The following is a 26,874-nucleotide window of genomic DNA, read 5'->3' on the forward strand; positions in this document are numbered from 1 at the left end:
AGGATGGCAGGACAGAAACTAACCGGTTGCAGAATAAAATCCCTGAGACGAAGGCTGGACAAGTAGCTCTAAAACATAATAAAGGTCAGAACAAATATGACGTTTAGTTGAAAAATCGAGCCCTTTTTTAATATCTTTTATTTACACCATAGACAGTTCATTCTCACGACCACAGAGACGGGGATATATTTTTATTATTGACCAATCGCCAGCAGTGATTGGCTGGCTCTCCCAGTCGAGCCCATGAGTTCACAACCACGTTTAAATAATCCGACTGTGAGAAATTCCCATCAGATCAGAGGCATGAGGTTGCTTATACAGTTAGGTAATTGGATCTGAACAGGCAGGTTAACCCTGGGAAACTCTCACTGACTCCTTCAGAAATCGGAGACGTTACCTCAATAACGGTCAGACAGTTACGGCTCTGTTTATACAGACACTCAGTCGTAAGGTCCGCGGAGGGGGCTTCGTCCTACGGCTTGCAGGCTAACATCAACTCTACTTTCAGTTCTGTCACGATTGTCTTGACTTTAAAAAAGGAACATGCAAATAATGCTAGTATAAAACACACAGATCAGGGGTACAGGGAGGGGAAAGGGGGATTGGGGCTTGTGATCCTGTCAGGCGCCAGGGTCGCGGGGTCAGTAGCCATTCTCTTTGGTGGTTATGCTGACGAGCTGCTTGGCGGCCTTGGCGATTTCGTAGGCGCACTGGATGACCTGCTGCGTGAGCAGCAGCGGGTCAGCAGGCAGGTCGGTGCGGTCCGGCCGGCACGCCCCCCGGCACTCGTCCCGCAGGCGTCGTGCCCCACCCACCAGCGAGCGCAGCGCCGCGCGCGCTGCCGCGGAGCCCGGGTCCTGCCGGACGAACGCAGAGAACGCAGCCTGGAGTCGCGCGGCGCTTCCAAGACATTCGCACAACATCGCCAAAGCGCTTCCTCCCTGAGAACGCGTGCTTACCTGAGGAAACAGCGCCACCATGCTGCTCACAGCCACGTGTATTCTTTCTGCCCAGGATACAAAGCTGTGTGGGGGCAGGGAAGGAGACGTTAGACGCCGGGAGGCCAAGAAGAGCCGGAGCCAAAGCCACACCCACCGCAAAACAGTCCATTAGTAGGATTAGGACATTAGGATTAGGGAGGGGGGGGGGTCTCACTCAGGTCCTGTAGGTCCTTGGCATGTCAGTGTTTAGTGGTCTTTAGATGAGCCTGGGCTGACACTAAAAGGCCCTCTGACCTGGCGACATTACCCCGACATCTCAGATTAGACCTGTTAGGAATGGAAACCTTCCTAGACCTGCTAGGAACGTAATCCCACCAAACCACTGAACTGTAAAACCTTACGTGTACAACCCATAAAATGACTGCTCCATGTAGATTTAGTATGTTATGGTAGCAAAATTAGTGAGGTTTAAAATATATAAACAAAAAAACTGAGAATTGGGTATCATTAAAAAACTACATTATGCACTGGAAATATCTGGGGTTATCTGTTTTATTAAACCTTTATTGCTACAATGCCTTCAAACGTCCTGGACACATGATGTGTTCAGGCTGGTGGTCAAAGCAAATTTCCCCCAGATTTCCAGAACATTCCTTTTACTTTACATCTAAAAAATAAAATGTAGTAGAATCAAATATGAAAATACATCGTGGAAGGGTTTCTCAGCTCTCATCAGCAGTGATTAGTGATTAGTCACCAACACTTTTTGCAAACCTCGCCCTCGTCTAAACATGCAGCCAGGGCTGATAAACGTTACGCCATCCACCCAGCAGCACTGGGTGGGGTTTGGGGGTGGGTGGGGTTAGTGAGCGAGAGAGGAAGAGGAAGACACTGTGCCTGGGAGGCAGGTGCACAGGCCCGAGTACCAGGAGGCCGGGTCGCCCGGGCCCATCGGGTTGCTGGCGGTCCCGGAGCCCCGCCCCCCGAGGGCCTGCAAGGAAGAGTTGGGCTTGTCGGCCCAGGGCATCAGTGTGCTGAAGCAGCCCAGGCTGTGGCGCAGACGCCGGATGCTCTGCCTCGCCTCGGGCGGCCTGCCGGAGGGCGGGGCCAAAAGCCCATGCCACCCCCACCGGGGATAATTGGCAGCCCAGGGGCAGGAAGAGCAGAGGGATGAGAAGAGATACAGAGCATGAAAGAAGAACTGACCAGCAGGGCAAATATGGAGCATTTTAAAGAGGATGGAGGAATAACCACGAGGCAAGGAGGAAGAGGATGGATATCAGCAGGAAGCTGTTGGGATTGAGGCCAGGATATCTCAGGGGCCGGATGGTCTCTCTCTCTCTCTGAGTTATGCATGTCTCTCTGAGCCTGATACCATTGTGCATGTTCCATCCATGGCGATATAACGTCTGTGTATGTGGGTCTCTCTCAGGATAGTGCACCCTCTGGTGTTGTGTATGCATCTCTCCGATACGCTGAGCAGAGTGTGTCTCTCTGCAGTGCCAGGGGTTAGTGCTGGACGTGTCTCTCGGCACGTCTCACCTGTCGTGCTGGTCCTGCTGGGCGGCCCGCAGCAGCTCCTGGATGTTCTTGGTGATCTGCTCGGTCTTCTGGATCACCTCTTCCGTAGTGGGGAGGGCTGGCATAGGCTCCGCCTCCCGGGACTGCACCTCCTCCCCCTGCAGTCTCTTACCACCCACGCTGAGAGAGAGAGAGAGAGAGAGAGAGAGAGCGAGAGAGCGCAAAAGAAAGAAAACAGGCTAAAGGCTAGCTGACTAGTTATATTCTATATATGGTTTCTGTGAGTTTGCCATTCTGATAATGTCTTCCATGGTCATTTGGCTACAGTGTCTGTCATTGTGCCTTAAATTTAGTATGCCTTACAGTCAGCACCTTAGTCAGTGTGCCTTGATAAAGTGCTGTCTGCCATCATACTGTGGCTGAATGAAATTCATTTTTAGCTCTGTTTGAGGAGAGACGGCATCTCTGGTGCAAAGATAATAAGGCGAGGAGATGTAATCGGCGAAAGCTCTCTACCCAGAATGCTCCAGCTCAGAATCGTTGACTGTGTTGTCATAGTCACCCTCAGACACACTGCTCTTCTTGTCTGCCTTGGAGATCTAAAGACACGATGCACACAGAGGTCATAGAACACCATAGGACTGGTGACACACACACGGATCACAACACAACAGGACTGGTGAAACACACAGATCACGGTACGCCACAGGACTGGCGACACCCGTCGTGGCATACAAGATGAATAACAGGATTAAATAAAAAATGGTTTACGTCCTTCGCATGTAAAATTCTTAAGACAACCAAATGACAAAGATGTATTTATAACTGATTTTTTAAGTGACACTATCACATGTCTTATTTTGGCAGCGGCTGCATTGTTGTCTGTCATCATTTCCTTCCAGATAAACGGCACTGGTACCAAGATCTGTGCCAAAGAATTAAAAAAAAACGCACTTTACGGGACTTCCGTGTAAAACAGCGCACTAAAACACTACTACAGCCAAGATTTTGGGTTACGGGGTTGTTATAATAAATAATCAGGCTGCCATTGGGGATGCATTAGTGAGCCTAGACATTTAGGCACAGCTCTGCAAGTTATGTTATACACACGAGAAAAGAAAAGCGATTAAAGAGAGATTAAAAAGCGATTGAAGTTGGCATTTATGGGCATCTTGCAAATCCTACGGCATTTCGGCTTTGGTAATGCTGCGGTCGAAAAATTCAGCGATCTAATTCGAAATGATAAACTTGTGTATGCCGACGGAGTCCGTAAACGATGACCAGAGCCTAGTGAATTGGGCCCAGCGTTCAGGCTGGAGTTTGGGACAAATCCATCTTGGTTTCATTGAAGGAGTGTTGACACTGAGAAACAGTTACAAAGCGTTGGTGCTTGGTTAAACTGCAGACCGAACCACAAACACTCTTGAGATACTTCACTAACAACCCAGACACAAGAGACAGCTTAAAAGCCTTGTCTCCTATGGGTAGTGCACGTGAAGAGGCACATCACTTTCAGGCCAAGCGTTTATGCAAAGTACCTCAACCTGCACACAGTAGCAGTGGGGTAGTGGAGTCTCAGTACTGCAGCAGACTAGCTCAATTGCAGTGGGATAGCTGAGTCTCAGTAACACTAGGGACTAGAGTAGCTGAGTCTCATTAGCACTGGCTAGCTGAGTCTCAGTAGAAGTGGGGTAGCCGAGTCTCAGTACAAGTTAGCTTAATAGCAGTGGCTTGCTGAGTCTCAGTAGCTGAGGGCCAGCCAACACAACAGCAGCAGGCTAGCTGAGTGTTAGCACTGCAGAAGCCAGAAACAGGCAGAGCGGCTCTGCACACGACTATGACGGAGGTACGTCCCGGGTGGCAGCAGCAGCCCAAGGACTGGCGTAGACACCAGCGGGTGGAGTGAGGGGCATCGCCTGAGGTGGAGGAGATGGACCAGAGGAGCGCGGGTGGCGGAGAGGAGGTGGAGAGCCGAGGGGGCCTCTCCGGCTGGGTGAGGCCCCACCCGGGGGCGCTCTCGTCCCATGACGAGGAGGGCGAGGAGGGGAGGGACAGGAGGGAGGAGGAGGAGGAAGGGCCGGTGAATCCAGCCAACCTGAGCTACAACAAACAAAAGGGGGCGGGGCAGACTTTGAACCAAACAGAAAAGATAGATGAGGGTAGCAGAGGTCTGGGGGAGACCTCCTGTATGACTTCCTGCATGACAGTCCTGTTGAACCACAGCACCAGCACGCCTGATTCAGCTTAGCCGGTCCCCAGTCCCTTCATGAGCTGAACCAGACATGCTGGTGCAAATACGTGGCCCAGACATGCTGGTGCGAAAACATGCTCCAACAAGGGTTTTATACAACCACGCACTGTCTGAAAAGTGCGTTGAAGGATATAGCTTATGAATGGAACAGCCTACTAATTACTAGAGGTTTATAACCTGTGATAATAATAGTCCACACTTCTAACAGATGGTGTTGCACCCCCTAGTGGATGGTAGAGGACCTGCACATCCACAAACAAAAATCAAAAATCCCATCACTCCTGATTTATGTTCCCACTGCTAAATGTACATGCAGCTACAATAAATAACCTCAGTGTTGTTGAAATAGTTACGCTTTATTGCAGTTTTTTTGTTGTTGTTGCTTTTCTTATAAAGCATGCATCGTGTTGTTTTAGAAGCAACAAAAAACTAACTAACCAAAGTAATGATTTGCTTTTTTAAGCAATGACAAGTGAACAGGCAACATTTGAAATGTGCTTTTAGTGATAGAGTAGGTAGAGAATGTGAGAACGACTGGAATTTCACGGCTTATTTGAGAATATTTTTATATTTTGCTCACACACACAGCTGTGTAACTACAATTCCACATCTTTTTATAAATTTGGTCTTGAAACAAAAAGTGAACGCATGTTAAGTGGGAAGGAGACAGGAAGAAAGAGAGAAGAGGAGAGAGGGTTAGAGCCCAGGTGTACTTACATGGGTGGGACAAGCTTGCAGAGAGGGGAACTGCTCCAAGTAAGGGGACTCGCACTTGGGGAGAAACGGCGCCAGTCCTGAGCTGGTCTCGTACATAGAAGTGGAGCGGGACACCCAGGCACAGGGGTGACGCGTCAGGACGACAGGGGGCAGGGGGACTAGGGGCCCCCCAGCACCCTGATAGTGAGGCTGGGTGGAAACCTGATGCTTAAGAGAGCTGTTCTCAGTGTGTAGGGAGTGACACTGGGTGAAGAGACAGAAAAGATACACAGAGAGAGAGAGAAAGCGAGAGAGACAGACAGACAGACAGACAGAGAGAGGGGGGAATTGGGAGTTTCAGGGTAAGAAAGACTGAAATAAATCAGCAGAATTTGCAAGAGAGCTCAGCTGGCAGTAAAGGTGAAGCTCCAGGAAGTCACCATGCTAATCTGTCAAAATCTGCAAGTGGCTGATCTTAACGCTAAAATCTGATACTGTGCAGAAAACGAAGATTGTCACGCACAGGAAAACGGTGCCTACCCAAAAAAAAAGACATTTAAGCCTCGTCTTAGAGGCACCATATACCTAAACGAGATCATAGTGAGCTAAGTCTGTGTACTAAGAATTTCGCGCCATTTCAAGTTTTCTGTGTTTCGTCTCCTTGCCCATTGTCGGCGGTGGACTCCAAACGTCATCATATTCAAGGCACACAGCTCTGTTCCCCCTGACTCCATCTCCAGAAGCACAGAGCACATCTGAAACCCACTGAGCAGCTGTGTTCTTTGTAAAGCTAAAAAAAACAAAAAAAAACAAAACCCAGGACAAAACACCAACAACTGCTCCACATTGGCATCTGTTCTTTGAGATGCTTCTTTAAATCATCTGTACTGGAAACCGCTTCGCAGGGCATAGCGGTACATCTGCGACTATGACGCGCAGATCGCTGAAACTCTACGGGCTAGGAAACGCTCCGTGTGCAGGGCCGCGCAGCCATGGGGAACACAGACGTTCCAAAATCAGACGACAAAACCGGGACAATTCACGTCAATGCCCATGCGATCAGCATGCTGAGATGGAGTGAGATGGAAACTGCATTCACAAAAACTGTGAGTGAGACCACAAGGATTATACTGCACAACATTTATTGGACATCAGCCAGTGCAAATAAGACATGCGACAACAAATGATCATTAGCATACCAATTCAGAAGCAAGATAATTTTAATAGCACTTTTTGTGTAATAAATTAATGTTTTCCAGATCAAAATAAGGCACAAAAATAAATGACATGCGTAACCACAGAAGGGTTCTGGAGACTTGATTAACATTCCAGTAAGACATCGGGTTATTCCAGGCTGCATTCTGACCCAGAGCGGAACGCGCCGGGTCAACCCTGCCATCTTCAGCAGCACCTGAAGATGTGGGAGCCATGCAGGGTGCTCGGACGGGCCGGAAGATCGGCGGTGGGCTCCTGGGAACCGCTACTCGGCGAGGTTCCTGTCCTGAGAGGAGAGACGGGGACAGTGAGCCTCGGCGCTCTGCCACCTACACGAGGCGTCTGGGCGAAGCTTTGTTCTGAAGCGGTTTCGCCTTGCTCACCCTGGGACTGCTCGGGGTGAAGGGCACGACAGGGGGCGCTAGCACCTGGGTTCACTGCCAGTACTCTTTCACCTGAAATTCTAACAGCTGCGATACCAGGCCCCTTTATGGCTGAAACCGAAACTGCTGAAACTCCCATACCTTCTTCTGAAACTCAAACTGCTGCGACACCCACACCTCCTCCTTAAACGCTGAAACTGCTGAAGCTCCCGTACCTTCTCCTGAAATGCCAAAACTGCTGAAACTCCCATACCTTCTTCTGAAACTCAAACTGCTCCAACACCAACTCCTCCTGAAACGCTGAAACTGCTGAAGCTCCCGTACCTTCTCCTGAAACGCCGAAACTGCTGAAACTCCCATACCTTCTTCTGAAACTCAAACTGCTGCGACACCCACACCTCTTCCTAAAACGCTGAAACTGCTGAAGCTCCCGTACCTTCTCCTGCATGACACGCAGCTCCTTGCTCATCGTTGTGTTCATCTTCGTCAGCTGCTGGATCTTGGCCTCCGAGGCCGCCAGGGCACCCTTCACCTCCAGAAACTCGCGCACGCTCACAGGGCCGTCCGACACGTCAGGGTCCAAGTGCTGAGCAAGTAAACGCGCACAGAATGACAGGTGTGTGTGCGCGGAGGAGAACACTGGCTTCCTGACCAGCAGCACGGTGCAAAAGCCAGTGGGCATAACCACATAAGTCAGTCAATGAATGAATGAATAAGTAAGTACTGTCCAGCAGATGGCGCTAAAGAGCCGTTTCTGTTTTTCTTGGACAAACTGTTTCTTGGGCTCAAGTTTAAAGTCTATGTTCTAAAGTCTTAAAAACATTTGTACTAGGCTGTAGGATGTGATACTAAACTACATCGTTATATTGAACATTTAGCACAGTTGAACAGTCTGGGCGTGGTCCTAATATTCTAATAAGCATGCTTGATTGACAGCTGCTGTCACAGACTCATGGCCTGCTACACTGCTCAGTCAGCTCAGATCATCCAGAACATTTGATTTATTGATCGGCTGTCGGGATGTAATGAAAATGTATTCTTAAATGTGACATTTAAAAAGAAAAATGCCTGTAAATGAACCGCGTTTCTTCGCCTCCTCCACTTCTGGCGCTCACCTTGGCTCTGCTCGCCCTCCCGCCGGGCGCGTCCTCGTCCGACGCCACGCTGTCGTAGTCGGGCTGTTCGGGGTCCTGGCTGTCGCTGCCGCTGCGGTCGCTCCGGCGCTTCGCGGTCAGCCCGTCTGCGAACGACCACGGAAACGTTTTTTATTATTATTATTACTATTTAAAAAAAAGAAAGACACGACGCCGTCGGACCGCAGGAAACGCTTAGTCGTGTCGGACTAATGCACATTGGGAACACGGTTCGGCTGGTGGGCGAAACCTTTGAGGACGGCGCACGAGTTCCCGAGCTGACGGCGCCACGCGTCGCTCAATATGTCAACGACGAGGGTCGCAAACTCGTGAGCGTTGAACCTCGCAAGCTTCTGCCTTCCCTAGAAAAAAGCGGAGAAACGCACAGTAACTGCAATGGACACTGCAGAAAAAAAAAACAAAACACACTGCACACACTCTGCTTACTTTCAAGGTGGGAAAACGAAGGAAATTCACTTATAGAAGTTCCTTATTTTGTGTGTGCCTCTTAAAATGAAACAACAATAAAAAAAAATTGTTTTAACTCAACTCGAATCATTTCTGACTCTAATCCCTTCTCCTTTTTTAGCTCATGCTTTGATGGTGTGCTGCGGTCTGTGCACTGTGCTGTGAGCGCGTTTCCTGCCTGCCTCGGCCGGCGTGGGGCTCGCCGGGCGTAGCCGCTCAGACTTGCCTGGTTGCGGGTCGACGAGTACTCGGGGTTCACCGGAAGAAAGGGTACGGCGGCTGCGGTCGCCAGCGCGCTGTGGGTCTGCGTCGTGTGCCAGACTGAGAAGCAAACAAAACACCGCAGCGTTTCACACTTGTATCAGACACAGCAGGAGGCTATACGGGACTGCCAGTGTAAAAGGGTGAGGTCTGTGAACTCTCATTCAGATGTTTGTACTGTTGCTGTTCATCTAGATTTATTTATGTGAACCTGTTAAGATACTGGCTATGGTTATTTGTATAGGCAGGGCGCCCGTGGAGTCCCACCAGCGTCTGTTTCTCTTCTGTCCACCTCGTCGTACACGTCCATCGCCAGCTCCTCAAACAGTCGGTTACTGAGCTGCACCCATGTAACGCACGCACACACAAAATAACATGGACTGTGTTACTGATAAACTGTAGATTTACATAGTACATATAAGATGTCCTATGTACAGATCACCGCAAATGTAACTGTTGTACAGTACTACAGACATTATGACTGTAGATAAATACTCAACTATTATGAGTGTAGATATTCATTAAATGTATGATGAATGTATAACAGTTAATTGAATGATGAATGTAGATAAACACTAACTGTATGAATGTAGATAAACACTAACTGTATGATGAAGGTTGATAAACACTCATTAACTCATGGATGTGGATTAAAACAGACTCACCAACTGCAATTTTTTTTTCGCAGCTTTGGCAAGTTCTGTCAAATCTTGAGTGCTACAGGAATGAGAAAAGTAAAAGGTCATTAAAATCTGCATTTTGAAAGGATTACAATCCTTAAATAACATACACAGCTACGAGAAGTGGAGCCAACTTCTTTAATGTACATAAAAGTAAGATTGTAAGGTAAGATGTAGAAATAAGATTAACTCATTAACCACTTACACATTTCTTTCACATCACAGAAAGCAATAAAGGTAAAGACGAGTCAATCAGACAGGATATGACACAGAAAATTCCAGAAACTCCTCAAGAGCAAATACGATCCTGGGTCATAATTTTAACATCATTACCTGTCTGCCAACTGTGGTATTATGAAGTGCTGTCCATTTCTGTGATCTAAATATTAAAAAATAAACACAACCGTTGACCAGCAACTTTGGTCTATTGTCATTTAATTACAATAGCATTACTAAAAGTAAAACTCATTTTCAGTTATTTTATCAGCACAGCTATTAAAGAAGTGCAAATCATTAGGATTCATCGTAATCATCACAGTGGCACCCTTTAAAACAGCTTTTTACAAAAGGTTATGAAAGGTCACATAGAACATCTACACTAGTTCACATGCTGCGATTTGGCCAGGAGAGTGTGACAGTTCTGGAAACCCTGGGAGGTGTTTGGTGCTTTGGCTCACCTGGTTTCCTGCCACACAGGTAAAAGGCTAGTCCGTCCGTCAGCTCGTACTGGATCTCCACCAGACGCTCCGCCAGGTCCATGTGACCAACCTCTCTGTGGAAACGGATCACAGTTTTAACCCTTAGAGAATGCCTCTACCAGTCAGTGGTAATGGTAAAACTGCACTGGGAATACCTCTACCAGTCAGTGGTGATGGTAAAACTGCACTGGGAATACCTCTACCAGGTGGTACTTTATAAGGAGGCAAATTGCCATCACCTTGCGTAGTCGATGGGCGTTTTGCCATTGACGTCCGGCGCGCCAGGGTCAGCTCCGTATACACCGAGCAGCTCCGCCTGCGAGACCTGTCCTGCCTTAACTGCCACATGTAATGGTGTAGTGCCCTTCTCCTGCTCAAACACGCACGCGCACATTAGAAACACACTAAAGTCATGGCCATATCACATTGCAGAGTAGTTTTAGATGGTTGTACCGGGTGGAAGAAGTTGGCGTGAGCGCCGAGGGAAAGCAAGCGCAGTGTGGTCTCTAGATTCCCGGTCCTCACGCTGGAGTGGAGTTGCTGAAGGTTCACACACAACGTCTTACAACCACAAACTGCATATGAGGAACCTTTTGGTTTCCACACTAAGTGCTTACTTGGTTATTACAACTAAAAGTTTTCAGTTAAACATGTAAATGTTCTTTTAACATTAACTATTCAATTTAAATATTAAGATAAAAAAGAAAACAGACAAAAAAAAAAAAAAAATCAAAACCAGAACACAAGTAAAGTGGTCTTCCTCACTTTGCTTAGGTCCCTTGCTGCGAGAAGGTCCTCGTCCCTACAAGGTATCCGATGTACAAAAGCCAGCATCTGATATTTGGCTTTTATAAACTCAGCTTTGTTTGGGCTTTGGAAGAGGAAAGAGACATGCTGTAACACAACTTTAAACACTCTACGCTAAAAGCCGTTCAGACTACTTTGAGTCCTCGGCAGCACAGAGACTTTGATGTCAACCTTCTGGTGGCATTTAACTACTAAAAAAAACAGTAACAGTATGCAACATCAAAGGCCCTCAAATGAGATGAGAGTGCAATGCCACACAACCAAAGAAAGGGCCGCCACCCACACGGACATAAAACAGCATCTGCTGAAGGTGTTGACTTTTACATTGAAAGGAAAGTTGATAAAAACTTGATATACATTGATCAAAACTGCCATGACAAGTAGCAGATTGTGAAAATGAAAAAAAAAAAAAGCAAACACTTGAAAACTGAAAAAGGGCTATTGGACAATTCTGCCAGTCCGGTAATTTTTTTTTTTTAATGTATGAGGGTAGGGGACACCAGGACCAGGAAATTCAGGACCAGCATTATGTATGGAGCACTCCTCCTATTGGCTGGTGGTGTTTATTACTATTGCCCATAATTGTGGAGCAAGGCTGGCGGAGCTCTCCTATTGGCTAGCTGCTGGGTCACTTACTGGAGCTTATCATAAACCGCAGTCTTGCGTCTGCTCCCCATGGCAGAGGCGGGGTCGAGCAGGGAGTGCTCCCAGATGGAGTTTGCCCCGTTATTGTACAACGTCTGGACCATCTGAGGACATGGGGGAGAAAATGTCTCCATTAGCGGAAAGGGCCCCCAAGCAAAAGCAAGCCAAATGAAGAAAAATGTCTGTACTGGTAATATTAAATGGCCCTTTTATAAGGGAAAATAAGGGAATAAATCCCAAGTTTACAACAGTGATATACATGAAATAGGCTCAATCTGGCCTTCAAGGAGTATGGAGTGTGTGTGTGTATGTGTGTGTTTACAGGGATGGATATATATTGCGAAACAGAAGGATAAGCTAAAGTTGAAGGTGTCAGGTTTGGAGTGAGTATTTGTGCACTCAGGCCTCAAATATGCAAACATGTTGTAATACATGTGTCTGCGTGTGTATGTGCAAGTGCAATTAAAGGTCTCGCCTAGAGCTGAGAGGGAGTCTGTTGTTTGTATGAGCAAGTTGGCGCACATGTGCATGTTTGTGTATGTGTGCACTGTAAGGTCTCACCTCTGTGTGTGACCTGAAAGGTTTCATGTATAGCCATGTAGGGGGCCACATGTGTGTATGTGTATGTGTGTGTGTGTGTATGCCTGTGAACTCATACGTTGCCAGAAGCTACAGAATGCCAGAATGCATGTAAGATTATACAGAGTGTGTGTACTAACAGATAACACCTGTGCATGTCCATCTCACCTGTAGGAGGCCAGGCCATGTATGTGTTTATATATCTCTGTGAGACCAATGCACCCACCACGAGGAACATCTGACATTTTCCACCTTGTGTGGAGTTTTAGTTACTGAGATTACAGGTGCCAAAGAGTGTAAGAAGAGCGGTTTTCATCATTTCTCTCTGCGAGTTTCACTCCGAACAGCTTCTCAGACCTTGGACAGTGCCAAGAAGGCTTCACTCAACATTTAACACCATAGAGAGGGGCAGGTCCTACATTATTGGCATCAGAACTGCCACTGTAATCTGTGAGTAGCTTGCCAAAACTGTGTGATTTTATCCAAAGTTTGAAGCCAGATCATCTTACACTGACAGTTTCATAGTGAGCCAACAACTTTGCACTGTTGAGACTGAAACCAAGTAGCTGGTAAAGGTAACGTTAGCTACTAGCAAGCTCAAGGTAAAGCTAGCTAGCTAACTATATAATATGACTACCTAGCTTGTTTATATGGAGTTTCATTTTTATTTTGAAAGATTTTTATCAATCCCTTTGTCAGGTAAATTTCTAATTTATATTTCCATCACATGTTTCAATACATACATGTTTAAAGTACTTAATAAATGCATTCTATGGCATCTTTAAAGTTAGGGTCAAGGTTAGATGTAGCATCAACTGAACTGTCTACAGTACAAGACTCTGTGTGTGTGTGTGTGTGTGTCTCACCTGTAGCTGTGTGGGAGGCCAGGCCGTGTGTGTGAGATGGCGCACTTGTGAACTATGGCGTCCCAGACTGCGGTGTACGCTGCAACACTGATCACATATCAGAACCGCTCTGTTCACCGATGCCCACTGAGGGTCTGTCACAGGACAAACAACAAACCAAACAAACAAACAGGCCCATGTCAGACATACAGACAGAGTCAGGGCCGTGTCTGACAGCGATCGATATCCATTACATTTATTGGGGCTATCGCCTGGCACCGGGCAACGTAAACCACGCACTTCTGAGCGATCAATACTCTTCACAAGCAGCAGCTGCGGTAATAACATAATGCAGCGGATCACATAACGGAGACTGTCTGAATCCCCGACAACTGCCAAAATAAAATATTTAAAAAAACAACAACGCACAACACTATCCGGATGGCGCGTGACCTTGGGCACATTATTGTAAGCAAGTTTTGAAATGATGATGACTTGTAATTTGCATACGCAGGCCTAAATTAAGCACTCTCACACTGAGGCAGTTTGCCTGTTTGCCTTGCAGCTCTGAGGATGTGGCCCTGAATACTTCCTTGTATGGCCTAAGCCAAAAGACAGCTCGTTACGTACAGATGTGTAACTTCCTCTTTAACTGACTACAAATCTAACCACATTGCAACACACACACACACACACACACACACACACACACACACACACACACACACACACACACACACACTTGGGCCTTCCATTCTACTGCAAGTGAGACACCACTGAGCAGAAATGTATTGCCAGGTGAAAGAGAAACCTTTGGGGAAGTAAATCCTGTACTGTAGCCCTTTCAAACTGCATTTTAAAGACAAAACCAATAGGAAATGCGTTCATAATAAAGTACAACAGTCTATTAAAAAAGTACTGGAGCGTTTTTCTTCGTCTAACGCCAAAGGCCAAACCCTCTGACGTGTTTCCTGTGAAATGCATGTAAAGCTAAACTGGTAACCTAGGTCGATCGTGACTCGTTTTCTGCCTTGCATGTTCTACAGTCTCTCCACAGCATTAGTTACCATCGCACGCGCCCACCCCCAGTCTGTGCCACGGGCGCGCACGCGACAGCCCCTCCCACACGCGCGAGGCTGACGGTACCGGTGTCGATGATGCGTGCGTCTAAGCAGCCGGCATTGGGAAAAAAAAAAAAAAAAAAAAAAACTTCTGCTCTGTGTCTGATTTTATTTTAAGCTTCATATTTAGCGCCATATTCAGCCCGTCTGTGCCGCGCCAGTTGCTACCGCCCCACCACCACCACACACACACACACCGCACGCGGGCATATAGTCGCACGCGCTCTCGCGCTCGAAGGCGGTTGGAACGCGGGAGCAAGAAGGGTGGAATACAGCTCGCGAGGGCTGGAATGCCGAAAATAGCGTCCGAACCTGGTTGGGAAAATGACAGTGTTTGCGGGAACACGCTTCATACGAGCAAGGGCCAATTTAACCGGCCTGTAGCCGTTTGGAGTTACTCCTATGAGAAACTGACAACAGTTTGAAATCTAAATGACAATATAGATCATTTATAACACAGTCATTTACTGTCACTGTTACATGAAATATAGAATTGCTGGAATTGCCTGCATTATCACTGACCACTTTTCCACCTAATATGGAGGGGCCTGCACCACACACACAGAGAGAGAGAAATATTACAGACTGACAGCCAGACTGGCAGAAAGAGCAACTGTTTGCCCAAAAGATTTACTGACTAGCTGAGATGAGGCACAACCACTTCCTCAGAGCATAGGAACCGTCCAACAACAGCTGAGAAGAGGCCAGACGCTTGGCTCGAGAAACGGCTCCCTTTCTCTTACTCTTTCCTGTATCCCTTTCCCTCTCTCCCTCTCTCTCTCTCTCTCTCTCTCTCTGTCTCCCTCTCCCCCTCTCTTGCTGTCTTTTGGTTCCAAATGCATCCACCAACCTCCTCCCTTACCCTCAGCTAAAATAAAACACAGGCCAGAATGACTAAAAATATTTCCGCCCCTAACAACAACTGGGGGGGGGGGGGGGGTCTCCGATACAGTAATGCAGGGCAGGTGGACCACAAGGCACGACCATCTGAGAGACCCAGTGAGACGCAGGGGGAGCGCATCGGCCACGGGACTGACAGCTACTGTAACAAAGCCTGGCACCCGTTAAATCCAGTCCCACTTCCTCAGAGGGTGTGAAGACACGAGAAGCTATTCTGAGCTGTTCTCGTGGTTATGTTTAAAGGGTGTAAAACATCATACAGTGGAGAAGGTTTCTCCTTACTAAGATGCATTCATCCAAAATAAGTCATTTTACTCTTTACCTGTTTGAAACAATTTCAGGGCTTGTGGTAGATAACACCTTTAGACATATGGGCAAACATCTACCTGACCAAAAACATGCCGTTAAGGGGATTAGATAAAAGTATACAAAAACGCAGGTAGTAATGTTGCAGGTGGAAAAGTGTTAATGTGTTACTCTCATTTTTAAAAAGAAACGAGACTAGGGTCTTTCTGCATTTCTGACCCCTGACGGTAACAGAGCTTTGCCTCTTCCTCCGTACCGGTTACAATGCCATTGCTTTGGGGTCAGTTTAACCATCAGCAGGGCAACACAAGATAACCTCTTAAGATATTCAGCGAAAGTAATGCGAGAAAGTGGTGTTTTTACTGAGAGAGAAGACCTAGCTACCTAGCCCGCTAGCTAACCTCAGTTATCTGTAGTCGGATTCACCAACTACTGTTACCGTTAGTCTGCGGCTTAGTGCCTGTTTTCAAACGCGGATGATCGTTGATATCTTAGCTGTGTTGACAGTATCTACTCAGATAAGCTTGGGAAGTAAACGTCTCACCTGATGTGCCGCAGTCCGCACAAACTTCGCCGTTTCGTATCCGTTTGGACATCGTTGTGCAAACGCTGCGATCACCATTTAACAGCGAACTGAACTATCCGCACGGAAACCATCACTCCTCTTATCATGCGAGCCTTTATTAAATGTACGTTAGCTAGTTAACCTAGCTGGCGTTCCTGATTAACGAGGACTGCAGGAAGAGAAGTTGTGTTTTCGAGCTCCTTACAAATGCGCACAACTATGGGGGACAGAAACGCCGCACAGCTGCGGAAACTCAGCACACAAGCGCCTGTCATCTCCTCTGACAGCAAACTTGAGTTCCGTCCAGGGGAAAGCCGCTATCCAGCGCTATCTACAGACGAGAAAGACGTTGGTGCAATGTCTCTTCATTACTACAGACCCTTCAATGTGGCATCATTCTCGTTACTATTTTATTTCAACTCCGTAATGCCAGCTAAGTTAATACTGTATTTCAAGTGAAGCTAATTTTGGGTATGGGAGACTTAATACACATTTACTCATTGCATTTATAATCCCTGGAAACACGTCAGGATATTTTTTATCCTGGCAGGTTTTGGTTTAATGCATACTGAAACGTATTTATGTCTCTGCCAACACGTCAGGATATTTATATCCTGTCAAGATTTTGGTTTAATGCATACGAAAACGTCCGGGATTAGACTGGATCCGCGAGTGTATTGCCCCCGTGCACCAGAGCAATACAAAATTAACCTACAAACACTACGAACTACCGATATTTACCTTAATTTACAATACAAAATTAACCGTCTTCCAGTTTAGAATACGGTAATATACGGAAAGTTGGTTTGATCGAAGCAGGTTCACGCTACTTCGTACTTTTTCGGCAAAAATCAGTTTTATAGTGTCAGTGAAGAGTACAGAAAGTCCCCTCTCAGGGTGCAATGGGCCTGCCCTCATTGTGACTGCCCATTATACATACTTCTGCTGATACTTTAGTTTTTTTAATAATGTTGCTTAATCTAATACATTAATTAAGTAGAGTACTTTTATTTTGAAATGACCGTTTCGTTTGTTTTCAAACATACATGTTCTAAACGCTATTTCGCTTCCTGGCGGATATTGTCGTTAATGTTTACACCCCTATAGAGTAGTCTCAACCTGCCACTTCCTCGTTTAAAAGTTTTCTTTTATTTTGAAAAGTCAAATGCGTCGTCGCCCTGGCCATTCCAATCCCTGTGCCCAAAAAATTAACCCGAATCGAAGTTTTACTTTCCATTTCGATAAATGTATCGACACATTGACACTCGCGGTCGCCTCTCCAGCTAGCTCCGGTTAACGTGGAGGAGGCGCGATGTTACCGGCCGCCGCCGCCGGGGACTCCGGGGTGAAGTTTCCATTGCACTGCCTGGTGTGGGAGAATGCCCACAGAGAGCTGGAGACCGAGCTGCACACGGTATGGAGCCACGTTTTTACACGTTTGCTCGGCATATGTGCCGTTTTACACGTCGGTGTGGTGGGTGAAATCCCTGAGCTCCTCGCCCCACCCGTCTTAGCTCGACCCGGGCTAACCCTCGCTGGGCTAACCCTCGCTGGCCTACCCGCAGCTTAATGAGGGAAAATAACGTTAGCAAGGTCGCCAAATATTGGAATTACCGACCGGCTGTCCGTCATATCTGATGTTTGTTCTTCACAATAAGATAGTTTATCAGCTGGCTCCACATTGAAAGCCCAGTGAGGGATGGAGCTAACCCAGGTTAGCTAAAGGTAACCGGCTGGTGGTGTTTTCTTGCAGAATAACATCGAGGACGTGGACCCCAGAGGACGCACCCCGCTGCACCTGGCGGTGTCGCTGGGCCACCTGGAGTCGGCGAGGGTGCTTCTCCGACACGGTGCCGAGGTGACTCGAGAAAACGCCAAGAACTGGACGGGTCAGTGTCGCCGCCAGTGTCGTCCAAACACAGCATTTCTCTGTGCATGTCGGCGCATCGCTGTTGCCGTTGTAACTGGGATTTTCCCACCCCATACACCGTCCATACCGCGCAGCTCTGTCTCTGTCCGGGTCGGTGGTGGCGGCAGGCAGACGGGTAAGGGTTTGAAATCCTAGCTCGTTTTGCTCTGTGCCCCTTAATGCTGGATCTCAGTGGCTGATGACATGTGAACTCCAGTTATGGGCTTTTGGCTTGCAGAAGCTGAAGCGCTATGGGACCCGTTTAAAGCGCCGACAGGAGCTTGCAGCCGTCCAAGGACGTGCGCCTGGTTGTGTGAATACTCTGTGTACTTTGTGTGTGTTAGAGGCTGGTGTGCATAAGTCTCTGGCTCTGGGTTTCTAGACCATCCCATGTCTGTAAAAGTGAAAGTATTTCATGACATTAGTCCACGCACAGGTATGTGTGTGTGTTTGTTTATCTGGCTTCAAAGTAAAAATGCATGACGGCTTGCTGTGGTGAGAAGCCTCTTGTCATGCCACTTTCTCCCTGGGCCCTGCTAATGTGTGTGTGTGTGTGTGTGTGTGTGTGTGTGTGTGTGTGTGTGTGCGCGCGTGTGTGCGTGCATGCGGTGCAGTGCTGCAGGAAGCAGTCAGCACCGGAGACCCAGAGATGGTTCAGCTGGTACTGCAGCGTCGTGATTACCTCAAGGCCTCTACAGCCCTGAGCGGAGTGCCGGAGCTACTCACCCGCATCCGCGAGGTGAGTGTCGGGGGGGGGGGGGGAACCTGTCTTGGAAATAAGGCTACACCCCCTCTCTATATCTCTCCCTCTCAGACTCTTCCTTGCTGCCTCAGTCCCTTCCTCCCTCAATCTCTCCCCGCCAGGAGTGTGTTCATCCCGCCGGGGCTCTGGAATCTGAGGGGGTGGAGCTAAATCGGTCACTCTATCTCTCCGCCTCTCTATTTAGCGCTAAATGACCCGCCAGCACGAGTCAGACGGGTCGCAACGATCATTTTACCTAACGCCAGAGTGAACGCGTTAAATGGCTGATCTGATTGTGTTAACGTTAAGCTTCTCATCTCCTGCAGTCTCCGGACTTCTACATGGAGATGAAGTGGGAGTTCACCAGCTGGAGTAAGTGTTGCTCGGCACCTGCGCAGACTCCACCATGCGGCTTCAGCTATCCGCAATCTGATCTCATCTTCGGACTGGTCCAACTGGCATGTTTGGCCAATATGAAGCTTTGCTGTGTTTGATCGAATGGTGGTGCCTGTAAATTCTGAGGCAGCGATCACATGCACATCAGATAGGAAGGGCATTTGAATGGTTTCTAGTGAATGCCCCAGTGCTCATTTTGGTGGTAGGAGGAGAAAGTTTCTTCAGAAATGTGTCTTTACTCAAAAGTGTCGATGTGGTTAGTTAGCAAACCCACTGGCCTGGAGTTGTTTTGGCTGAGTGGAATGGGGTTGCGCGTGTCTGTGTGCGTGTGCGTGTGTGTGGTCCCGTCCGGCTGCAGTCCCGCTGGTGTCCCGTGTGTGCCCGAGCGACGTGTGCCGTATCTGGAAGAGTGGCGCTAGCCTGCGTGTCGACGCCACCCTGCTCGGCTTTGAGAACATGACCTGGATCAGGGGGAGGCGGAGCTATATCTTCAAAGGAGACGGTACACACATTTATGGACACTCACACAGCCCAACACACACTTCAGTACCAGAGACCCGCACACATGCACTTGCTTCAGCTCGTCAGCTCATTTGCAAGCTCTCTATCAGTTGAATCAGGTTTGTTAATATAGTAGTTTTAACAGACTTTGGACTGAGTGATGTCTGCATACTTAGTTGAATGTGTGTGCATGTGCGTGTGGACAGACAGCTGTGCCGAGCTGATGGAGGTAAACCACGATGAAGAGGTGGTAGACACCGAGCGCTTGGACATCTCCCGCGAGATGGAGGAGGTCACGCTCGACTCCATGCAGCCCAACGATCAGGAAGTGGCCAAGCGCCTGACCACGCCCATTGTCAACACCTACCTGGACACCAAGGACATCTCGTTTGAAAGGTGAGCCCTCATCCCGCATGCCTTCCTCACCGCCACGGTTTGGTTACGACTTGTTTTCTGTGCAGGTGTAAATCGGGCATCTGGGGCTGGAGGTCAGACCGAACTGAAGTGGTGAACGGGTATGAGGCCAAGGTGAGCGTCTCCGCGGAGACAGGCACAGCGGTGCTAGGGCCTGCTTCAGGAGGGCCACGGCACCACACGGTTTAGTGTTTACCCAGTTCTGATGCACATCGCTTAGCTCATGAAGGAAGGCAGTGATACCATCACTTTAGAATTTCCCCAGAATTTCCCTGTAATTACATATTACAAGTTGTGTATTTAACGTGTATTGCTTATTTTCTAACTTTTTTTTGTTTTGTTTAGTTTTGTTTTTTTTTAACCCCCCCCCCCCCCCCCCCCCGTGAGATAGTGTCACAATATGTTCTGTGGCTTCCATGGGAGCAGAGAGTGTTGTAACAGCTCGTCTTGCATGAGGATGAAGATGGTGATGACAGCATTGTGTTTTTTTGGCAGGTGTTCTCTGTCAACAACGTGAATGTCGTGACTCGCACGCGGACGGAGCACCTCACAGACGAAGAGAAGGCCAGAATTAAAAGTAAATCCAGCTACGCTGCAACAACCCAAGTCTGATCGAGTTTCAGTTCTCTCTCTCTCTCTCTCTCTTTCAACTTCATGCCTGGTACTGGTTCCTGCTTTCACTTTGAGTTGGTAGTTCCCAGTTCTAACCTGGAATAGCCCCTCCACGCCTTGTTCCGCCCTTCCCCGTCCCGTCCCACCTGGTTTCCGGCCAACTCTGCTCCATCACACCCGATTCCCACATCGGAATCAACTCCCTGATGGAGTTGGACTGGGTGCGTTGGCGCGGGGAACGGCCGGGGACCGTGGTGCGACGACCCCGCCCGTCTTATAAGTTCCGTCACTTCCCGATCTAAAGTCTTCGTCTCTGCTGCAGGCGAGAGGAACATTCTGGAATCTTTTCTCGGCACGGTGGAACAACAGATCAGCGCTCAGGGGGTAAGGGGTGCACTCGCTGTTCTGTAGGTGCACACGTGGTCTTTGTAGGCTTGTAACGTAGAAAAACATGGAAAACGCATGTATCTGTTGATGCAATAAAACGTATGACCGTCCATGTTGATGGAATCTGGGAAATAGTGGTGGGTATCACTCCTGAGCGAGCAGAATTGGGTGTCAAGAGAGTAAATTTGTATTGAACGCCTTGGGCAGGATTTGACCCTGGAGTATGCTACAGCTACAAACCCCACCGCCATCACCCCAGAGGAGTACTTCAACCCCAACTTCAACCTTCAGGACCGAGACATTGGCAGGCCCATCGAGCTCACCATCAGAACCCAAAGGTGAATGAAGAGACAGCAACGATCATATTATTAATGACGACAACAAGGTGTCTGTGACCCCTCTCTTCATGGCTAATGAACTCTTAAACCAGCGCGCCCCTGCCCGTACAGTGGACGTGGCTTGCTCCTTTAGCTCTAGGGTGTCTGTTTAGTAAACCGCAGCACTAGCCAACCAATCAGTGTTTTGCGAGCACTTTGACTTTGAACCCTAGATCAGGTGAGCTAGCTTGGCCTTGGAACCAAAGTCCATAGGAAGGAAGGCTTAAGAGCAGCTACAGTGTTATGACAATGACAGTATTTAACAATACTATTATTTTGGATCAACTTGGTGTGGGTGTGTGTGTGTGTGTGTGTGTGTGTGTGTGTGTGTGTGTGTGTGTGTGTGTGTGTGTGTGTGTGTCAGGTTTAAGGGGACCCTGTGGATGAGTGAGGAACACCCCCTGTCTCTGGTGGAGCAGGTGACCCCCATCATCGACCTGATGGCCCGCACCAGCTCGCACTTCGCCCGCCTCCGTGATTTCATCACCCTACGCTTCCCCCCGGGCTTCCCTGTCAAGATAGGTAGGTGCCCTGCCCCGCCCCCGGGGCATCTAGGGAGCGTAAGGATACGGGTGTCATCCACTACTCTAGACTTCACCACTTGACTTGTATCGTTCTATGTCCTGATATGTACAGATGTGGCAGCCGCTTCTCGATCGTTCCGCGTTTTGTGTTGCGCAGAATGGTGACCTTTCCCCTCATGTTTGTCCTTTGGTCAGAAATTCCACTCTTCCATGTGCTCAACGCCCGCATCACATTTGGAAACGTCAACCGGTGCAGCACGGAGGAGGCTGCCGAGGCGAGCGAGTCCGCCCCCGAGTCCGCGTGTGCCACGCCGTCGCCAGCCGTGGAGAAGCCAGGAGAGAGCGACGGAGCTTCAGGTCCATACCGCCTGCCCAGATACAGGGCGTGCCGATAACGTGGGTGGTTTGGGGGTTGGCGTGTCCTCGAACGCCCCACTGTAGTGGTCTGATTTGTGTGCGTGCGTGTGCATGTGCGTGTGCGCGCGGTCTGCTCCACCCCTAGCAGGCCCTGCCGCATTCCACGTCTGTCCCAGTGTATTCGCCATCCCCGCCCACTACCGCCTCCGCGGGGCCGGCCGGCAACCAGCATCCCGCCACCATGCCGCCAGTCATGAGGAGGAGCTGCTACAGTATGCCATCCACCAGAGCCTGCTGGAGTCCAACAGCTGCAACCCACAGGTACCGGCCGGAGGGGGTGTGCGCGTGCGTGCGTGTTTTCATTACATTATCTGCAGTGCCTTTTTGATATCCCGTATTTTCCTTTTACCTTTGCATTGTAGGACACGTGGGGGGACTCCAATGGAATTCTGGGACGAGGCATGGTGGACAGCCTCAGTGACGGGTGAGGAAGCTTTATGGTCTTTAACTCTCTCACATATCTTACTCTCCAATATTCCCACATTTCGAGACATCCGGGTTTCCCAACCTTCTGTCTGCCCCCCCGCAGCACTATGTCCGAAGGTGTCCTGGTGGACCTGAGCGACGCCACGCCCACCAGCTCCGGCTCCGCCTCCAGCCCGGATTCGGACCTCCGGCTGGCCATCGAGCTGTCCAACCGCGCGCAGGAGGAAGAGGAGAGGAGGCGGCGGGAGGAGGAAGAGGAGCTGGAGCGGATCCTGCAGCTCTCGCTCACGGAGAAGTGACAAAGGAGAGGTCAACAGTGCGCAGTGAGGGACACAAAGGCAGAGATGGTTTCCCCTCGCCGCCATAACCTCCAAGCCCTTCTCCCGCGCGCCTGTTCTGCTCTCCAATGGGCTAAATTACTCGCGTTAAGAATCGGATCTGTTTCCTAAAGAAACCCCTCCTTCCTCGTCCCAACGTTTAAGAGTGTGCTCGTGTGTGACGACCACGAGATCGTTTTCGAATGTACAGCACAGCATTTTGCTCATCCTCTCTTCGCCCCTCTCTGAGACAACGAAGCAGACCGCTGCTCTTCGTGTGTCGAGAGAGGAGCTCTGAGCTGCTTCACTGAGATTGCTTTGATAACTGAGCGCGTGTTTGTAACGTTCCCGAAAGGCCATACTTTGGAAAGAGTGTGTGTGTTTGTATGTGTGTGTGCGCGCATGCGTGCAAGTGTGTATGTATTTGTGGTATAAATTGCAGAACTTGGTCGTCTTTTTTTTTTTTTTTTTCTGTGTCTGGGGTGGGGGTTTTTTTTGGTTTTTTTTGAGGGACTTTGTGTGTGTGTTTTGTATGGGCTTCAATTCCTGTTGTTGCAGTATCTCAGGGTTCCTTCTGAAGTGTTCTAAATGAGGCTTAGTTACAGTGGGATGTTCGGCTAAGTGATGGAGTGACGCGGCCATCACATACGGCCTTCAGCCACCACGTATTGAAACGGCCGGAAACAAAACCTTGATCTTGGACATCCACCAGCCTCCAGAGTTCAGCTCCATAGCCCTGCTCTTGGAGATGCACCAGTATCTGTCAGTTCCAGCCCTAATCCTGCACACCTCCTGCAGCTAGCCCAACATTTGAGGAGCACATAGATGTTAGAACTAGTGAAGTCGTCAGGGTTATGGAGCTGAACTCCCAACTGTAGACAAAGACACAAAGCATGCGACTAGAGAGAACAGCAGTGCTAAGATGTACATGGTGACGTACCACGTTGCCGAATTGTCCTAAGTCTAACGTACAAACACAAGGGTTGGAAAATATCTCGGGATGAGAAGGCAGAGCAGGGATCATTCCCTGACTTCCTCATGAATGCATGCAGACACAGGGACAGCACAGAATGTAGAATCCTAGAGGCCTCGCGATTGAAGGACAAACAGGCGGTTCCATCGAGCTCTGGCACCTTCTCTCTCTCCTACCGGCGGACAGCCTCGGGTGAGAGCTCCTCCCGTCTCCACGAGCAATACTGAAACCTCCGTGCCTCCTGGCCACAGATAAGGTGGGGCGTTACTGCAGCTCTGCACACTCCGGCCGCAAGCTTAGGGCATTCGGGCCCTGCCTCCCTTCCCCCACGGCCCCCCTGCCCCGTTGCTGTGGTAACCGGTGCCTACTGGTTTAACCGCGGAACCTCGTAAGGCCATGTCTGTGGGCGCTTTCGCCCCGTGTTGCGTGGTTGACGTGGGAGTACATCTTCCATGGTTTCTGTGAGAAATGGGAGAGTCTTCCATGCGATCTGTGAGAAACAGGGCTACATAAAATTGTGCTTCATTGCTCTAGAGGTGCTTCAGCTTCTTTCATGATAAATGCCAACACAATATCTCTTCCTTTTTTTTAATGGTTAATGTGAGTCTGAAGGTGTTTTAGGAAGTAGTCATAGATCTTCCATTATATGCCACTACTGGGTGGTTTGTTTTTTTTGCTTGTTTATTTGGGGTTTTGAAGATGGCAGTTTGCTTGTAGTGGTAAGATTTCCTCTGCCTCTGAGGAAGAGGATTGCACAAGGACCCTCTCAGTTCCCACTCTTGCTGATGTAGGAGCCCCACTAGCTTCACTGCACTGTTTGTGTGTGAGTGAACGTGAGGAGCTCTCGTGCACTGTGAGTGTGACCAAATGTGAAGAGCCCTCATGCACTGTGTGTGAGCGAGTGCTTGACGAGCTGTTGTGCACTCTGAGTTTGAGCGAGTGTGTGAAGTATATCCCAAATCCCCGAGCCGGCCGGGCACGCTGCACCACGCTCATTTTATAACAGAACATAACTTTTTAATTTTGTCTAAAACTACAATACTATACAATTATAACGCCTGTGATTTAAAAGTGGCAGGGCAGTTCTTTCTGCAGGAGACCGTTTGTCTTGGTTTCTGGTGTTTTCTGTTTTTTTGTTTGTTTTTTTTGAAAGAACTAATTGCCAAACTACATAATGAGCTTTACCACATTGGGGTTAGTAATGGCTGATTTCAGATAACTGTCTTATTTAAACTGCGTAAATGGTGAAAGTGTGTGTTGACGAAATCAGAAGGCTTTTGCAAACTGTGATGTCTGTTTCCAAGGGGATGACAAAATTGTTTTCACTTCAATAAAAGCACTTTATATGACTTTACTCGTACCGGCAGAGTTTTCTGAGTAATCCCTCCCAGAGATCTGCACGAACCCTGCAGTCGTGCTCATCAGCTCTGCTTGAGCTTCCTGACAGGAATCAAGATTCCTTTTTTTGTGTCCGCGTTTGCTGTTCTTATGTGGACCAACAGGTGGCAGTATTTACGCAAGCGCAGCTCGCCAGCTGTGTTCCTCGTAGGTGCAGGCTTAAAGATATTTCTTCATTTCTTCTTTCACAAGATGTGCCTCCGAAGAATCAAATGCGGGGGGGGGGGTGATGATTTCTTGGCAAGTTTTACAAAGTTGGGCTAAATAAGCAGATACTTTGTCTCATGTATTTTCCCCAGTGTCTGATCTAGAGTGGGGTTGTTCCTATGAGCTTGACTGCTGACCGGCCGACAGTATAATGACAGTATATAAAGAACACGTGCCGTATACTCTAATTTAATATTTTTTTCTTTTTGTTCTTCACTTTGCTTGCACAGCTGATGAAGGACACCAAAAGGTTATTTCTCTGAAAACTTTGTGTACTTTACAACAATTTAGATTATCTACATATCGTACTACAGTTCAGATCAGTTACTCACCTGGAATGTTTATATATATTAGTGCCGGAAGAAAATGAGACCACTCCTTTTTTTTTTTTCTTAAATCAGCATCTCCCCATGTACAGCAGCCATTCCATTCTACTTAATGAGATGCTGAATGTGATCACCTGAACAAAATCCTGTTCTAACAAGCAACAGTATTAAAAACCACTGCTTCTCTCATCACTGTTCTCTTGTTATAGAACCAGCTGGATGGGAAAAGTAGTGCTAGAACTACCCAAAAAGTAAGTGTAGTCAAAACAGAGCTACAGACCATGCCAAAAGAGTTGAAAAGAAAGGTTCAATTGCAGCTTTACTGGCAGAGGGATACAATGAGTGTCAACTTGCTTGCATCTTGTAAATTTAAAAATCTGAGGTTCATAAGAACAAGGTCAAGCAGCAAACATTGGATAACAACAGCTACAGACTGGCAGAGGTAGAAAACGACTCTACTGCCTGTGATGATTGGCACCTCATTCACTTGTCCTCTAATAGTTGTTATCAAGTGACCTACAAAAAGAATGGCATGCAGGAGCTGGGGTGAATTGCACAGCAAGGACAGTTCGAAACAGCTTCTGGAGGCAGGGCTGAAGTCGTGCAAAGCTAGAAAAAGGCCCTTCATCAGTGCGAAACAAAGAGCCAGACTGAAGTTTGCAAAAGACCATTTTTAAGTATTGGACTGTAGAAGACTGGAGTAAGATCATCTTTTCTCTAATGAGTGCAATTTTCAGCTTTGTCCAACACCTGGTTGTGTAATGGGTGGAGGGAGACCTGAAGAGGCCTACAAGCCAAAGTGTCTCGCACACACTGTGAAATTTGGTGCACGATCGGTGATTTGGAGGTGTTTCAGCAAGGTTGGAATCGGGCAGATTTGTCTTTGTGAAGGACACATGAATCAAGCCACGTACAAAACTGTGCTGGAAGAAA

At 48.3% G+C, this 26,874-nt stretch overlaps 2 protein-coding genes across 8 annotated transcripts; one reads left to right on the top strand and one right to left on the bottom strand.

Annotated features, from left to right (window-relative positions):
* Window positions 1-102: 102 nt before the first annotated feature.
* On the bottom strand, window positions 103-16,285 carry git2a (G protein-coupled receptor kinase interacting ArfGAP 2a). 6 transcript variants are annotated; one of them, XM_035525868.2, is made up of 20 exons: window positions 15,995-16,285; window positions 13,145-13,278; window positions 11,691-11,803; window positions 11,013-11,118; window positions 10,701-10,787; window positions 10,487-10,617; window positions 10,227-10,321; window positions 9,883-9,928; window positions 9,535-9,586; window positions 9,137-9,209; window positions 8,835-8,929; window positions 8,391-8,502; window positions 8,123-8,247; window positions 7,444-7,593; window positions 5,431-5,673; window positions 2,979-3,061; window positions 2,484-2,642; window positions 1,868-2,032; window positions 960-1,023; window positions 103-857 (listed from the first exon to the last, which is right to left on the bottom strand). In XM_035525868.2, the coding sequence occupies exons 1-20, from the start codon at window positions 16,044-16,046 to the stop codon at window positions 642-644; spliced, it is 2,301 nt and encodes a 766-aa protein (XP_035381761.1). In that variant the 5' UTR covers window positions 16,047-16,285; the 3' UTR covers window positions 103-641. The 6 variants fall into 6 exon arrangements, with proteins under 6 accessions (XP_035381761.1, XP_035381762.1, XP_081566170.1 ...); XM_081710063.1 differs by having other exon boundaries at window positions 727-857; window positions 1,839-2,032; XM_035525869.2 differs by lacking the exon at window positions 1,868-2,032.
* Window positions 16,286-16,486: 201 nt separating this feature from the next.
* Window positions 16,487-25,359, top strand: ankrd13a (ankyrin repeat domain 13A). 2 transcript variants are annotated; one of them, XM_027027188.3, is made up of 15 exons: window positions 16,487-17,429; window positions 17,769-17,904; window positions 18,539-18,663; window positions 18,993-19,038; window positions 19,421-19,564; window positions 19,770-19,959; window positions 20,025-20,091; window positions 20,473-20,554; window positions 20,912-20,973; window positions 21,184-21,314; window positions 21,718-21,875; window positions 22,073-22,234; window positions 22,380-22,555; window positions 22,657-22,718; window positions 22,824-25,359. In XM_027027188.3, exons 1-15 carry the CDS (start codon window positions 17,328-17,330, stop codon window positions 23,017-23,019), a joined length of 1,839 nt encoding a protein of 612 aa, XP_026882989.1. In that variant the 5' UTR covers window positions 16,487-17,327; the 3' UTR covers window positions 23,020-25,359. The 2 variants fall into 2 exon arrangements, with proteins under 2 accessions (XP_026882989.1, XP_026882990.1); XM_027027189.3 differs by having other exon boundaries at window positions 17,062-17,429; window positions 22,383-22,555.
* Window positions 25,360-26,874: the final 1,515 nt, after the last annotated feature.

This window comes from Electrophorus electricus, chromosome 1 (assembly GCF_041902795.1).
Source record: "Electrophorus electricus isolate QZ-2024a chromosome 1, ASM4190279v1, whole genome shotgun sequence".
Taxonomy (NCBI): domain Eukaryota; kingdom Metazoa; phylum Chordata; class Actinopteri; order Gymnotiformes; family Gymnotidae; genus Electrophorus; species Electrophorus electricus.

Excerpts from the sequence above, each read along its gene's own strand:
- git2a (XM_081710044.1), bottom strand. The coding sequence starts at position 16,046 with ATGTCCAAACGGATACGAAACGGCGAAGTTTGTGCGGACTGCGGCACA. Across the intron at positions 8,248-8,390 it reads CTCGTGCGCCGTCCTCAAAG|ACGGGCTGACCGCGAAGCGC; the intron begins GTTTCGCCCACC and ends GGTCGTTCGCAG. Across the intron at positions 3,062-5,430 it reads TGCAAGCTTGTCCCACCCAT|ATCTCCAAGGCAGACAAGAA; the intron begins GTAAGTACACCT and ends TCGTGTCTTTAG.
- ankrd13a (XM_027027188.3), top strand. The coding sequence starts at position 17,328 with ATGTTACCGGCCGCCGCCGCCGGGGACTCCGGGGTGAAGTTTCCATTG. Across the intron at positions 21,315-21,717 it reads CTCACCATCAGAACCCAAAG|GTTTAAGGGGACCCTGTGGA; the intron begins GTGAATGAAGAG and ends TGTGTGTGTCAG. Across the intron at positions 22,235-22,379 it reads AGAGAGCGACGGAGCTTCAG|CAGGCCCTGCCGCATTCCAC; the intron begins GTCCATACCGCC and ends CTCCACCCCTAG.